The sequence below is a fragment of the Arachis hypogaea genome, chromosome 6 (assembly GCF_003086295.3).
Source record: "Arachis hypogaea cultivar Tifrunner chromosome 6, arahy.Tifrunner.gnm2.J5K5, whole genome shotgun sequence".
NCBI lineage: Eukaryota > Viridiplantae > Streptophyta > Magnoliopsida > Fabales > Fabaceae > Arachis > Arachis hypogaea.
This window is the reverse complement of record NC_092041.1, coordinates 106609093-106624464: the sequence shown is the minus strand read 5'-3', so window position 1 is coordinate 106624464 and position 15372 is coordinate 106609093. Positions and strand designations below refer to the sequence as shown.

The 15372-nt window shown below is 33.8% G+C and overlaps 2 protein-coding genes across 2 annotated transcripts; one reads left to right on the top strand and one right to left on the bottom strand.

The window, feature by feature from the left end:
• Positions 1–512: 512 nt before the first annotated feature.
• Positions 513–3109, bottom strand: LOC112697388 (uncharacterized). Its single transcript, XM_025750537.3, has one exon. It carries the CDS (start codon positions 1791–1793, stop codon positions 873–875), a length of 921 nt encoding a protein of 306 aa, XP_025606322.1. The 5' UTR covers positions 1794–3109; the 3' UTR covers positions 513–872.
• A 10863-nt stretch (positions 3110–13972) lies between these two features.
• LOC112805879 (uncharacterized) lies at positions 13973–14695 on the top strand. The gene has a single exon (XM_025848203.1). It carries the CDS (start codon positions 13973–13975, stop codon positions 14693–14695), a length of 723 nt encoding a protein of 240 aa, XP_025703988.1.
• The last annotated feature ends 677 nt before the right edge of the window (positions 14696–15372 follow it).

The window sequence follows — 15372 nt, the reverse complement described above, 5'->3', positions numbered from 1 at the left end:
AAGTAATTTGCTTTACAGAATGTGTGATTGTATAATCTTCTGTCGGTTCTTAGTCATAAAATTATTTTTTGTTGAAGTAACACTTCTCTTTATACAAATATGTCTAATATCTATTATTTATTGTGCTTATATTTATAAAAATATTGTGTGTAAATAAAATAAGTTACAAAATCGACCATTATATATTTATAGATAAATATATTTATAACTTAATTTATTTTTAACATTTAGTTTATATTTAAATATATAATTTATACTAATAATTAATTTTAATATGACTGCTTATGTTAGTAGTTAATCATTCTATTAAAAAATATGTAAAACACGTGTAAAAATATAGAAATATTGCTATATAACGAGACAATTTCCATTGCGATAACAAGGCTACATCTCAAGCTTTCTTGCGATAATAAAAGGAACCACTACCAGGACAAAGGATTTTAGCCCCCCGCAAAATTTCCCTTGTAGCATCCAAATTAACTGATATGAATAGCAAAACAAAATGCTTCCAATTGTTCATAGTGTTCAAAATGCTTCTAATTCTAATTGTCCGTATTCCCATGATTGAGTTTTACAGCTACAAAGTAATACTTTAGCCAAGTCCCCATGCTGTCGCATTCATCAGCACTCATTTAACGCACAAGAACTATAAACATTACCACTTAAAAGTATGGGGAGTCACATATACTCCAAGAGGAAAAAAAATTCACATTCCAATAAAAGAAATCAAATGGATCCCAAGCCAAAACTAGAAAAATACAGAATAGCAAGAAATCAACAAGAACCAACTATTGAACCCTGATTTACTCTGTTTCCTAACAATATGAAACAAGATAATGATCCTATACAAAACCATGATTATCACCACCATGTTAATGACTTCTACCATGACCATTCATATTACCATGTTCAACAACAGTTCCCTTCTGCCTCTCTTCACCATCATCATCATCAGAATCCAAAGTGAAATTCGTGGAATTCTCCAACTGCTGCATCTCAGCAAAACCAATCGGCCTGTAACTGGCAGCAGCAGAAGAAGATTCTAGAGTTCCTCCATTCTTCGCAGAGATTACCGAATAAGCACCAACAGAAAGAACAACCATGAGAGCAAGTTGGCAGTTGAACTGAAGCGTGGCAAGGGCGCTGGCTCTGTGGTAGTCCATGTGGCCCTTGCACCTCAGAGTATAGTTTCCCCTGCTCAGCTGGTGCAGGGAGCACCCCTGCGCCACCCAGCCGGAGAACAAAGCCAGGCCAATCTGAATGATCCACGTGCCCTGAAGGATGAGGCCCATTCCACGGCCCAATTTGGGGAAAGCGGAGCCCGGAGACTTCAATTCAAGAAAAGTGGAGAAAACACATACAGCGATGGGAACCAGCAAGAGACTGTAGTAACGGTTTTCGACCCCGCTTGGATCCTTCCTCTGAAGGTAGAACAAGAGGAACTCTTCGACGAAGGCGAAGGCAGCAAGGAGTTCTAATAATGATGAGGGGAGAGGGAGGGGGAAAGTGAAGAGAGAGAGGAGGGAGTAAGAGAGGAAAAGGAGGGCGATTGGTATGAGCTGGAGTTGGAGGACGGAGCCAACGGCGTCGTTTGAATTGTGTGCGTCAAAGAGGGAGACGAGGGAGTTGATGATGAAGAAGGCAGAGAAGATGGAGACGGAGATGGAGAAGAGAGAGGATTGAGATCGAGATTGGGAATCTTGTTTGCGGTTGGAGAAGGTGGCTTGAAGGGCTTCGTGGGCACCGATTAGGATGAAAGCCGTGCCGGCGAAGGCAAAGGGAAGGAGTCCCATTGAGAAGAATGAAGAAGAAAGTGGGGATCTCGACGATCCGCTGAAGGGGGTTTTTGATTTTAGATTTGGGTCAAAGTCAAAAGCAAAAATGTATGCTTGTTTGCTCGTTTCGGTGGAAGCTTCCTGCAACACGGTGGAATGAATGCCAACTGCCAAGCCTCACCTGCCACAATGGATCCTTTCCGACTCTCTGTCCCTTCCGTTTTTTCCTTTTTTGACTTTTCAGGAATTTTTTTTTGGTTGCAATTACTTGTGTACCTTCCAAACCAAAATTAAAAGTTAATTTTAATTTTAAATTTTAAATTTTAAATTTTAAATTTTTGAGTAATTACCCAAATCAGTCATCGAAGATTTTAAAAACAGACATTTTAGTCCCCAAAAAAAATTAATACACAGATTAATCCTTTAAGATTTGTTCCGGCGGACAAATTAGTCCTCAATCCAGTTTCCGGCGTGACTCATCAAGGGAGACTGCTGAGTTGGCACGTTCAGACGTACACGTGGCACTTAAGTGTCCACGTGTGTGAAAAGGACAAAATAGTCCCTACACACTGGTGAAGAATGACGTCGTTTTGATGTTCTCTCCCAAAACTCTCGTTGCAAATAAATTTGAAATTCTTCATTGCTGAAACTGTGTAATCATAAGCTCCATTGTAAACCCTATTTCAGCTGCAATGGCGACAAGCAAAAGAAGCACTTCTTCATGGAGCCGCCGAGGGGGAAGACATGGTGGATCTAATGGTAATGGTCTCAAATACGCTGAAAACAGCAAAGTAGAAAAAGTTGAATTTTCGAAAGGGCAACACCCAAAATGCCTGTGTGATTTGTATGCAATAATCTCCATTTCAAAGACTCCAGAGAATTCGGGTAGACTTTTTTTTTTGGATGCCCACTATATAAGGTAATCAATTTTAGGGATTCTACTAATTTATCTTGTACTATGAATGGTAATGAATAATGTCATTGTGTGATAAACAGGAAAAACTACCGCATTGCAAGTTCTTTGCATGGATTGATCAATTATTTGACATCAATTTGGATTATGATTGTTTGGAGGATGTTGCAATGGATTTTTGTGAGACTGCTGGTCATGTTTCACATATGTTTGCTGCTAACATTGCTGGTTTGGAGCATAAAGTGATGGAATTGCAAAGTAGAGTTGACATGTTAGAAATTCATCAAAATGTAGTCCCAGAAATTGAGTGGAAGACGAGATGTTTTAATGTAGTGTTTGTTATTATCATGTGTGTATTGTTGGTTTTGGTCATGGGAGTTGGAATTGCTTCTTTATAACTGGTATATAAGCATTGATTCAGTTCAAGGTGTGAATCACATTTGCATTCTATTTTCTTTGTGAATTGAATCAAAGTTAGATGAAACAAAATATTTACAACATATTAGTGTTTATAGGTCTAACAAAAAATTAAAAGGATGATCATTATAAAATCATTACAAAATCATAAATATCTAAAATATTATTCAAACATAATTGCTTGAACAAATATGTCCTTTATAGAAGCTGAAAACTAGTTTTTAGCATTCTATCAATTCCTTTCTTTAGTTCACAAACAAGACTTATTTAACTTTGTTATGTTTTTTGGTAAAAGCTTCCCTGCCAACACGTTACAATCATCTTTCTCAGAGTATTTAATAGTTTCTTATACTAGCATAATCACAAAAGTGGGGTGGTATGTTATTTGGCAAATAAAAAATATAACACCAAAGCAATTAGTAAATAATCACAAAAGTGGTGTTTTCATAGATTTGTTTCCTGGATTTAGTTTATAAATTCATATACACAGTTGATGTGATATATCAAACTCTGAAGATACTATGAAGAGAAATTAACAATAAAACAGCAGCAATACTTGCAATACTAAATATGTTGCTCTAACAACTTTAAAACATAATAGCTACTTAAACCAGCAAAGACAACATTCATGCATACACCAATCTAAACATGATTCCAAAACAAAAGAGAGTTTTGTCCGAAACAATCTCTCATCTAATGGAGCATTAACAGTATTTCAAGTTTTCTTCATAACCAAAAAAAGATTAAACTAAGACATCAAAATAGCCAAATCATTTGTCTTTAGTTTGCAGTTTTTCATCACTTCTTTTTCGGATGCTTGAAACCAGAATTTGGGATAAACTGAAACATCCTCGATGCAGTCCCCTCACTTGCAACTGCAACAGTTTCTGCTGAGACTCCACAAGTGGTTCCAGGTGGTGGAATAGGAGGGGGTGTGCTAGAATGGATTGTTGCAGGATGATGAGGCCTAATGATAGATTGCTTGGCCCTTGTACTTGGTAGATTAGATGTTCCATAGTTACCTGCAACTTGACACAATGTATTTGAGACAGTGCTCTGCAAGGATTAAACAAAGTAATGTTAGCATAACTATCGGACTAGCAGCACAATGTGAATACTTAGTAATCCTTTCACTCACAACATTAGTCACGAAATAAGGTGAATTTGTTGTTGCCTGAGTCGGAAGGGAATGCTCAACCACAGTCTAAAACAGGAAAAAAATACATACATAAAATAGTCCTTCAGCTATTTTAAAAATTCACAATATAGTCCCCATAGATTTTTAAAATACCCAGTATAGTCCCTATTGAGTATTACTAAATCCTATTTAGTCCCTTCAAGAGATATGCAACAATATGCTTGGTTGTGGTTACTACCTGCACTTGGGGTGCTGACTGAGAGATATGGATCTCTTCTGCTGGTTAGGTTGGGGTTCCAGAATTTGCTCCAACTTTTTGTTCTTTTGTTCGGATTAGTTGGTTTTCTAATTGTTGCTGCTGGAGGACTTTTGCAAGTCTTGAAATTGTGACCAGTCTCTCCGCACTTGCTACATGTAACTCGAAATGTTTTCGTAACCTTATTGTTATCAGTTCTACTAGCTTCTTTCTCAGATTGATCTTTTCTCCTCCTCTTTACTGGTCGACCTACTGGCCTCTTTAGCTTTGGAGGAATTGGATTCAGGTAATTTGTTTTCTCTCAATACTCCTCAGAGTTAACAGGCTGGATGCAGTGTTGGTATGTCGCTAAAGCTGCTCCAATCTTCAGAAGTGGATGTACATATGTTTCAGGTCTATCACCCCTTCTAGCTATGGCAGCAAGTGCATGAACGCATGGAAGACCTACAAAGGACAAACTTTTAGCAACTAAAACACAATAATTTCGTAAATGAAAATAAATTGACAATATAGTATCAGTTAATTGCCAGGCATTACAGGTACATTTGTTCAGAGATAGATTAACAAACATCTTCTTAGATCCCTGTTGGATCTCAAATATTCTCCTCTCATCGTCACCAACCCAAACTGGCTGTTAATATCTAACATCTTTCATAATGTCGTCAAGCCTTTTTTGTTGAGTAGGAGCCACTTCGGTGCCCTCGTAGGTCTCCAAAACTTGTTTGTATTTCGTCATTCTCCTCATAATATAGCACCGAAGCTCCTCACACATAGTCCAAATGGGTTTGGATCGATAGTTAACTATTTTTGCATTCCAAACCTCGCACATATTGTTGGTGAGGTTGTCACACTTGGGCCCGTGACTGAAGTGAGCTTTGGTCCAACAAGTTGGGTCAAACTTTGCAAGGTAGCTCCATGCATCTTCATTAATCCTTTTCAATTTCGTCATACTTGCTTGGAACTCGGCATCAGTGGTGCATTTAGCACATTCCCATACAACATTCTTGACTCTCTTGTCGTTGTATCGGTTTGTGAAGTTTTTCCATATATGCCTGACACAGTTCCGATGATGTGCGTGAGACATCACCTCCTTTAACGCAGGCAATAGACCCTATCTCAGACCATCAAAGAAAAAAAACACAATTAACGGCAACTCAGATAAACTATTAAAACTAACTAGCAATTAAACTATAAAAAAACTATATTAAAACTATATTAAAACTATACTGCTTGCTTACCATTTTTGACAATCCAATTAATCCAAAAGAGTTAGTTACCAAACAATGCACTTTTTATGTAAAACAGATGCATGTGTTATTATACTAAATAAAGTAGAATTTACATAAATTTGTGCTCCATTTGATTTTAAATATTAAATTTATACTGATGTGAAAATGAGGGAATCAATTAAGTGGGTCACCATCAGGAGATGAGGATAACAAATTGATGATATACATGATCGCATTGTTGAAAATAAAAAGAATTCCTAAACTAGTTAGAATTGAAAATGACACTTGGAAAGCAAAAATATAATGGTTCTCAAAAATGGAAAGCGGAGAGTAATTAAGGGGTCCAAAGAAGTTAATGTGAAGTATTATGATAAAGAAAAATTAAAAGTGATGGTAACATAAATCAGCATGGCAACTTCTTTCTGAGGTAGCACTCACTATGACCATTCTTCTTCTGCCTAAATCATGGGCATGGATTATGCATTACTAATCAATTTTGGCTTTGATTAATGCCGCTCAAGATTGATATCCTGAGTATTATTAATACCGATTTAGTTTTTATGGTTGAAACTCTTGTCTTATTTCAAGTTTGTATTTAACAGGGTGTAAAATTTTCTTCTTCAAAGAAAAAAAACTAATTATCAACTAAGTAACAAATCAGCAGTAAAATCAACTAACCAGCAATTTAAATATAAATTAACTAAGAAATCAGCAGTTTAATCAACTAATAAATCAACTAACCAACAATTTAACTACATAAAACTAAGAAATCAACTAACCAGCAATTTAACTATAAATCAACTAAGAAATCAGCAGTTGCATCAACTAAGAAATCAACTAATTAACCAGCAATTTAATTATTTAGCAAAACTGGTCTATTTAGCAACCGAATGAAGATTATCCACCAGGATCCCAAGCTTCAGGCACAGTGGCTGCTATTAAGGTTAGCAATACAAGGATTTGTATTTCATTAAAATTTGGTGTCTCAAAATATACCTTCTCTCAATATTAAATATTAATGAATGATTGCCTGCTTCATGTTATATTTCAAAATGTGTGCCCAGAAAGAAAAAAAAAGTATGCATCAAGCGCATGTGTAACTTAACACTTGAGTATTGGCACAAGACTTCATTTCATGCTACGAGAAAATTGTCCAAGTACTTGATGCACAATAGTTTTGGCACACTGAAGATTCGTTATAAATAATATTTTCTTTAATAATGGATGCAAAGAGCCAAGGGAACTATTGCAGCAAGAAAGCATACTTCCAAGACTATGAAATCAGCAGTTGAATCAATTAAGAAATCAGCAGTTAAATCAACTAAGAATTCAACTAACCAGCAATATAACAGAATCAACTAAGAAATCAACTAACCAGCAATTTAACTATATAAAACTAAGAAATCAGCAGTTTAATCAACTAAGAAATCAACTAACCAGCAATTTAACTGCATAAAACTATTTAATCAACTAAGAAATCACCTTTCATTTCTTCGGATAATTTATACGCTTTTCGGCATTGTTTTTAGTATGCTTTTAGTATGTTTTAGTTAGTTTTTATTATATTTTTTTTAGTTTTTAGTTAAAATTCACTTTTCTGGACTTTACTATGAGTTTGTGTGTTTTTCTGTGATTTTAGGTATTTTCTGGCTGAAATTGAGGGTCCTGAGCAAAAATCTGATTCAGAGGCTGAAAAGGACTGCAGATGCTGTGGATTCTGACCTCCCTGCACTCGAAGTGGATTTTCTGGAGCTACAGAAACCCAATTGGCGCGCTCTCAACGGCGTTGGAAAGTAGACATCCTGGGCTTTCCAGAAATGTATAATAGTCCATACTTTGTCCGAGATTTGATGGCCCAAACCGGCGTTGCAAATCAGCTTCAGAATTCCTAGCGTTTAACGCTGGAACTGGCATAAAAATTGGAGTTAAACGCCCAAACTGGCATAAAAGCTGGCGTTTAACTCCAGAAAAAGTCTCTACACATGAAAGCTTCAATGCTCAGCCCAAACACACACTAAGTGGACCCAGAAGTGGATTTTTACGTCATTTACTCATTTCTGTATACCCTAGGTTACTAGTTCACTATTAATAGGATCTTTTGACATTGTATCTGTACCTCATGACACTTCACACGTTTCTTTGTGTACCTTCTACGGCATGAGTCTCTAAATCCCATGGTTGGGGGTGAGGAGCTTTGCTGTGTCTTGATGGATTAATGCAATTACTACTATTTTTCATTCAATCATGCTTGCTTCTCTTCTAAGATATCACTTGTTCTTAAACCGGATGAATGTGATGATCCGTGACACTCATCATCATTCTCAACTATGAACGTGTGCCTGACAACCACCTCCGTTCTATCTTAGATTAAGTAGATATCTCTTGGATTCTTTAATCAGAATCTTCGTGGTATAAGCTAGAATTGATGGCGGCATTCAAGAGAATCCGGAAGGTCTAAACCTTGTTTGTGGTATTCTGAGTAGGATTCAATGATTGAATGACTGTGACGAGCTTCAAACTCCTGAGGGCTGGGCGTTAGTGACAGACGCAAAAGAATCACTGGATTCTATTCCAACCCGATTGAGAACCGACAGATGAATAGCCGTGCCGTGACAGGGTGCGTTGAACATTTTCACTGAGAGGATGGGAGGTAGCCATTGACAACGGTGAAACCCTACATACAGCTTGCCATGGAAGGAGCCTTGCGTGCTTGAAGAAGAAGATAGTAGGAAAGCAGAGATTCAGAAGATGTAGCATCTCCAAAACCTCAACCTGTTCTCCATTACTGCAAAACAAGTACTTATTTCATGTTCTTTTACTTCTCACAGTCAACCTTGATAATTATTGATATCCTGACTAAGATTTACAAGATAACTATAGCTTGCTTCAAGCCGACAATCTCCGTGGGATCGACCCTTACTCACGTAAGGTATTACTTGGACGACCCAGTGCACTTGCTGGTTAGTTGTGCGGAGTTGCAAAAGTGTGATTGCAATTTCGTGCACCAATGAGATTTGAGAATAATTAGTTATTCTATTTTTAAACTTGAATTCTAAATTTGGATGAGATCCTAACTGATTCTGTTTCAAATTGAGTTATTATATAATTCATAAATTTGAAAGATTCAAGTTTAAAATAGTAAGATATGATTCAAATTTAAAATCAATAACAAATCTCGTGTTATATATATGTATGCCAAGAGTAGAGGACATAGAGAGAATAAAACAGAAGGGTTTTATTCCTTTACCTCTACACACATAAACGTATGTGAGCCTGATTCTTGGAGAATAATTTTATGGCGTGCAAAGAGTTGTAAGAGGTTTCTCAATTTAGATCAGATATCTATTGGTCAAAGAGTTGACAGCAAAGGTTGGTCTCGGTGTGGATACGCATTGAGTCTTCGTACAATGTAAGAATAAAGTTTTTACTAAAGCGTCTAAAGGTTTTAGATCTGATCTATATATTATTGGAATAACGTTTAAGCATAAAATCGATCTTTAGGATAACCTTCTTTTCTTCTGCTATGTGTTATGAACTCATGGTAATCCTTCAGTCACAATCGCTCTCTCGCAATCCTGTGTCATCACCGCTACTGCTGGACAGTTCTTTTCACTAAGATGTGGATTTTTATTTGGGTCATACCATTTGGGTGAACGAAGCAAAGCAGCACGCGATAGAAGTGGCGAAAATACGACGCAGCAGCATGGAAGTAAGGGCAAAAGTGCAGCGTTGGAGTAGTGGTAGAATAGGCCTCTTGCTCAGCAACGGTGAGACGTCACTTCGTGGGCTTCTAAATGGGCAGAATAGCGGTGCACGAAGGATGGAGAAAAGACGCAATTGCGCGGCAGTAACACAGCGGCAATGGTGCAGCGTCCGAGCAACTGGAGAACTGTGATTCTCCTCAGTGGATTAGCGACGGCAGGCGAGGGCGGCACTTGGAAGCTTTGTTTCTGGCGACAGGGAAGGTGACGGTGAAAAATTAGGGTTGACATTAGGGGTAGGTGAAAATAGGATTTAGGTTAGGAAAAAAGATAAATGAAAAAAGTGAAATTATAAACACATTAGAGTAATTATATTGGATATTATCTTCATGTTTAGTGGACCTGGGATGTAGCTTATTGTTCATGTTGTTCACAATTTCTGTTTTTTATATGAATATGCGGTATCATCTGTGATAATTAATTTATGGCATCATTTATATCCATTTGTGACATAAAATTTAAAAAATATCTGTGTATTTATTTTTATTTAAACTTTAATTATGTGTTGATTGATTAATGTATAAATTGATGTGTTAAAAATATACAAATAATTTGTCTAAAAAGGATAATTTGTCTAGAAAAATGTTTGATTATGATATTTAGAGTATTTTATCATATAAAAAACCATTTTTTATGGTTATTAAAAGAGTAATTTTAATACATGATTTTAGTTTAATTTATTTTGAGTATTATAAAATATGAATAAAACTCTATATCTAAGCAAAATTCTTATCCAAATTTATTTAAGTGTATCCAAGTTGTTGTAAAAATTTTTCAAATCATGCTCTCCTTCTCCTTCTCTTTCTCCTTCTCCGTTTCTTTTTCCTTCTCCTCCTCCTCGTATTTCTTCTTCTTCTTCTTCTTCCAAATCAGGTTCTTATTCTTCCCTCCTCCTCTTCCTCCTTCTCCTCCTCCTCCTCCTTCTTCCAAATTTTCACACGCAAGTTTTTCTTCTTTCTTTTTTGTTCTCCTCCTCTTTCTTTTCCTTCTCTTAGAGATTATCAATTCAATTTAATTCAGAACACCTGCATCCATTAAATTCAATTCATAATGAACCAAACAGGTTATTAAGGTAAAATAACTTTATAGTACTAAATGAATGGAACATCATTCATTATATAAAATCAAAATTCAAAATATGTTTCTGCATAATGAACCGAACACGTTATTAAGGTGAAACAATTTTATAGTACTAAATGAATTGAACATTATCCATTATATAAAATCAACTTCAAAACACCTGTGTCTACAATTTAAGATTATCAATTCAATTCAATTCAAAACTCCTGCGTCTATTCAATTCAATTCAATTTAGCAATCGGATTCCATTCAATTCGATTGAAAAAATAATCCATGAGCAAAATGTTGGTGTTGTTGGTGATGATGACAACGAAAGAGGAAAACAAGAAGATGATGATGATGAGGAGGAGGAGGAGGAGGAGGAGGAGAAGTAGAAAAAGAATCTGCGTGCGCGAAGGAGGAGGAGGAGGAGGAGGTATGCGTGAATTTAAAAGAAGAAGAAGAGGACATATGCGTGTATTTAAAAGAAAAGAAGAAGAAACGCGAGGAGGAAAACAAGAAAAAGCGCGTGTAATGACGCTCTTTTAATAAAAGTGGTTGTTGTTGATGTTGGACCTATTTAGTTAAACTTGGATGAAAAAATAGTTAGATGTGTAGCAATCCTGATAAAATATTACATTAGAATTTATAGAATTATATGATATAAATAATAGAGTAAAATGATAAATAAATTTTTGAGAATTTACACTTTGGACAAATTAATTTATAAAAAAAATATCAATAAAATTTTTTAAGATAGCAGGATACATTATCTTTAAATTAATCTCTATGATTAGGATAAAAACTTTAATTAAAGCTAATTTATTCACGTTTGTTATTCTAGAGAATTTTATTAATATTTTTTTCTTTAAAATTAATTTGTCTGAAATATAAATATTTAGAATTTATTTGTCGCTTTATTCTAAAATAATAAAAAAAGTTTTAAAATTTAGTTAATATATGTGCTAAGAATAAATTTTAATATTATTAATTAAAAAGTTTGTATAAAAAATCATATAAAACTTAAATTTTTAATAAATTTATAATTTATTTTTTAAAATAAAAAATTAAATTTTTTTATTAATGATAATCTTAACATATATTTAATTGAAATTACCTGGAATCATAGTGATCCAATACTTTAATCGAATTGATGAAAAACTTCTGCTGTTGTAAAAAATGGATTGGTTTACTAAAAGGATAATTCTATGACAGAGTATTTGTATGAAGAGAATAAAGAATAAGGAATGACTCAAATAAAGACGTCGAAGACGTCTTTTTATAAAGTTGTTTTTTAATAATTAAAATTTAATATATATAATTAATTAAATCGTGTTATTTTTGTTAAAATTAGGTTACACAAATTAATTTAACAAAAAAATAGTGAATCAAATCTTGAATTGGTCTAAATTAATATTATTTTTTATAGAAAATTACTACAATACCCTATTATAAAAAATGACTAAAATACTTCTATTATATATATTAATTTTGAGAATCCTAAATTTTAGTCCTTTATTTTCTATCGTAGGATTATGATTTAGAAATTTTTTTAATATATATATATATAAGAGTATTTTAATAAGAGTATTTTAATCATTCTTTATAATAAGGGTATTGTAATCATCTTTTATAAAAAAATAATATTAATTTAGAATCGTTCAAAATTTGATTCACCATTGTTTTGTTTAAATTAATTTGTGTAGCCTAATTTTGACAAAAATAATCTGATTTAATCGATTATATATGTTAAATTTTAATTACTGAAAAACATTTAAAAAAAATATTTTAAGCATCTTTATTTCTTTGGCTTCCAAAGAATAATAGAAGATGTTCACGTGTTCCTTTGTACGGACACGGAACATTTAGTTCCAAAAACTATAGACGTATAGATATAATTTAAAAAATTTGAACAATTGCAATTAAGGGATGTTTATTGTGGTGGATAAGAATGTAAATAGGCCTACATTGGGTGTGCAACTGATTCAGCCATTGCCCAATGTATAAAAATTTAAAATTTTTTATTTGCCAAAGCCGCTTGGAAGGAGGCTAGGTTTGAGGCTTTGAGCTACTGTTACTTAAAGCTGGCTCGTTGTTGAGAGTTGAGTTTATGGATGGAGACTTTATAGAAACAGTGTCTCGACTTTCACAAAGTTGGATTAAATTTTTTTTGTTTATCAGACCTTATTTTATAAATTTTGGCTAAAGTGCTTCAACTTTTAAAATATAAATCACAATTCTAAAAAAAATACAAATCACAATAAAATTCTAATTAAAAAAAATATAATAAGGATAAAAAGTAAAAAATACATAACATTTTCGATACTTTAAAAACGTGTATAGTAAAAAAAATTGACATTTAAAAACATTAATAAAATAGAAATATCATAAATTAAAACAATATTTTTTATTTTCACCACAAATTTTTGTAACACAAACATCCAATAATCATTATTATTATTATTAATCAATTAAACATGGGAGTATTTTCAACATTTTATTTAGGGTGTGTTATATTTTAAGGGCAATGTTACGATAAAAAAAGTGATTTTTTTTTTCATCTGCTGAAATGTGTTGGAAGAAAGAGAAAAAAACACGTAGAATGTTGGTTCTCTCTTATGCTAGGGCATTTGTAGAATGATATGAAATGTAGACAATACTGTAGTTTATTAATTAGAATTAGCTTTGCATATAATAATAATTCTTGAACTCATTTTTTAAATAAAAAATAATATTGGTGACTTCAAAATTTTATAAAATTTATCATGATAATAAATAAAACAACAAAAATAATAGATAAAAAATATGAGAGTTTTTTATTCAACAAAAAAATGAGCTTAAGAATTACTATTATATTCAATTTTAGTAAAACTAGGAACATTCTTACTTGTTTATTATTATTAAAACAAAAATTATAATATTAAAACAAAATTATTATTATTATTATTATTATTATTATTATTATTATTATTATTAACGAATGTTATAGCATTAAACATGACCTTAATTAATCTTTTAAAGATCAAATATGATATTATTATTATTATTTATCAAACCATAATATTAAATAGACGAAAATAATTTGATTATTATTATCTGTAAAAATAAAATTGTTCTTATTAGCAACAGCAACAACAACAATATGCGGGAGTACGTACTCGCGCCCTATGAGTTCGTTCATGCTTTACTAGGGTTTCACTGCGCCGCCTCCATGGTTACACCTTTCTTTGTCTTTTCTTCGTCAAAGTCTTTTCTATCTTCTTCTACTTTCTTCTCTTAATTTCTTTTCCACTTAGTTCCCTAATTTTCGTTTTCTCTCCCAATTCATTCTTCTTTTAATTCATTTCGTTTTCTAATTCACTCATTCCATATATCTTATTTCTCTCTAAAATCATTAAATACCAATTCTGTTTTTCTCTACACCATGAGCAACAAATCAGAGACACAGAACCCTCGTATAATTGATAGTGATCAGGAGGATGACTTGATCGTTTTAGCTTATGAAGATGTTTCCGAAGGAATTCAAGCCTGTACACGGAGCCTGTCTGGAAGAATTTTCTCAGATCGGATCTTTTCCGTAGGTACCATGGAAGGAGCTCTGTATGCAATATGGAATAAACTAGAAGGATTCAGAGTAGTCAAAAAATTCAGTAACCAGTTTCAATTTTTCTTTGAGAATGACTCTGATGTGACTCGAATTGAGAGAGGTTCACCTTGGTTATTCAAGAGTTTTGTTATTCATGTTCGCAGATGGAAGAAATCAATAAACATGGAGGATAATCACATCTCTTCTTTTCCTGTATGGACACAATTTTGGGGATTTTCTGAACAATACAAAATACTTGAGGTTGGACGAAAATTGGGTGGGAGACTTGGTCAAATTGAAGATGTTGCTCTATTTGAAGTTAGAGGCAACGATACACGCATAGTGAAGCCTAAAGTGGAACTGAACAGTGATAAAAGAATGAGGGATACACTGAAACTGCTTGATCCTAATCAGAAAATGCTGGAAATTGGAGTACGCTATGAACGTATAGGTGTGTTCTGTACTTATTGTGCAAAATTGGGGCATGAATCTAAGAACTGCCAATGTTTTATTGATGATTCTGCCCAAAACAATATCAAGGAAGATAAAGTTGGTGAATGACTTAAGGTAGATCAAGTCGGTAGGCGTTTAACTGAAAAGAGAGCTTCCTTCAATCCTAACCAACCTCGGGATGGTTCTATTCCAGCTCAACCAAAGAAAAAATCTCCACCTGCTTGGCTTTTGATAGTTTCTCAAAAATGAGTGTGCAAGATGATCAGAAAAAACAGAATAATGAAAAAATTGCTGCTAATTCGGGTTCTAGAGAAGAAAATGAGGGTGAATCAGAAAATACAGGTACGGCTACTGATACTAATTCTTCTTCTAATGCTCTATTGGAGATATCCTATACCATGAATAATGTCCAACACAATAACAATGTCATATCCAAGCTTAAAAAGGAGAACAAAAAGCCAAACCTGAAACAACTTGCCAGAAAGTCTGTGATAGGTTTCAAACGGAGGAGTGGAGGTAATGGTACTGAAGAAATTTCAAAAAAAATTTGTCTCAATGATATTGTCTCTGATGCTATGACGGTGGAGGGTGCCAGCCTTCAAGTGGCACCCAAAGAAATATGAAACTGCTCTCGTGGAATTGTCGGGGTTTGGGGAGACCCTTGACAATCCACAATCTTAAAGGGATTTGCAAATCCTACTCCCCCGATGTTGGTTTTATCTGTGAAACAAAAAATCAATCTCGACAAGTTGAAGGAAAATTAAGATCTTGTGGTTTCAAGGAAT

Excerpts from the sequence above, each read along its gene's own strand:
- LOC112805879 (XM_025848203.1), top strand. The coding sequence starts at position 13,973 with ATGAGCAACAAATCAGAGACACAGAACCCTCGTATAATTGATAGTGAT.
- LOC112697388 (XM_025750537.3), bottom strand. The coding sequence starts at position 1,793 with ATGGGACTCCTTCCCTTTGCCTTCGCCGGCACGGCTTTCATCCTAATC.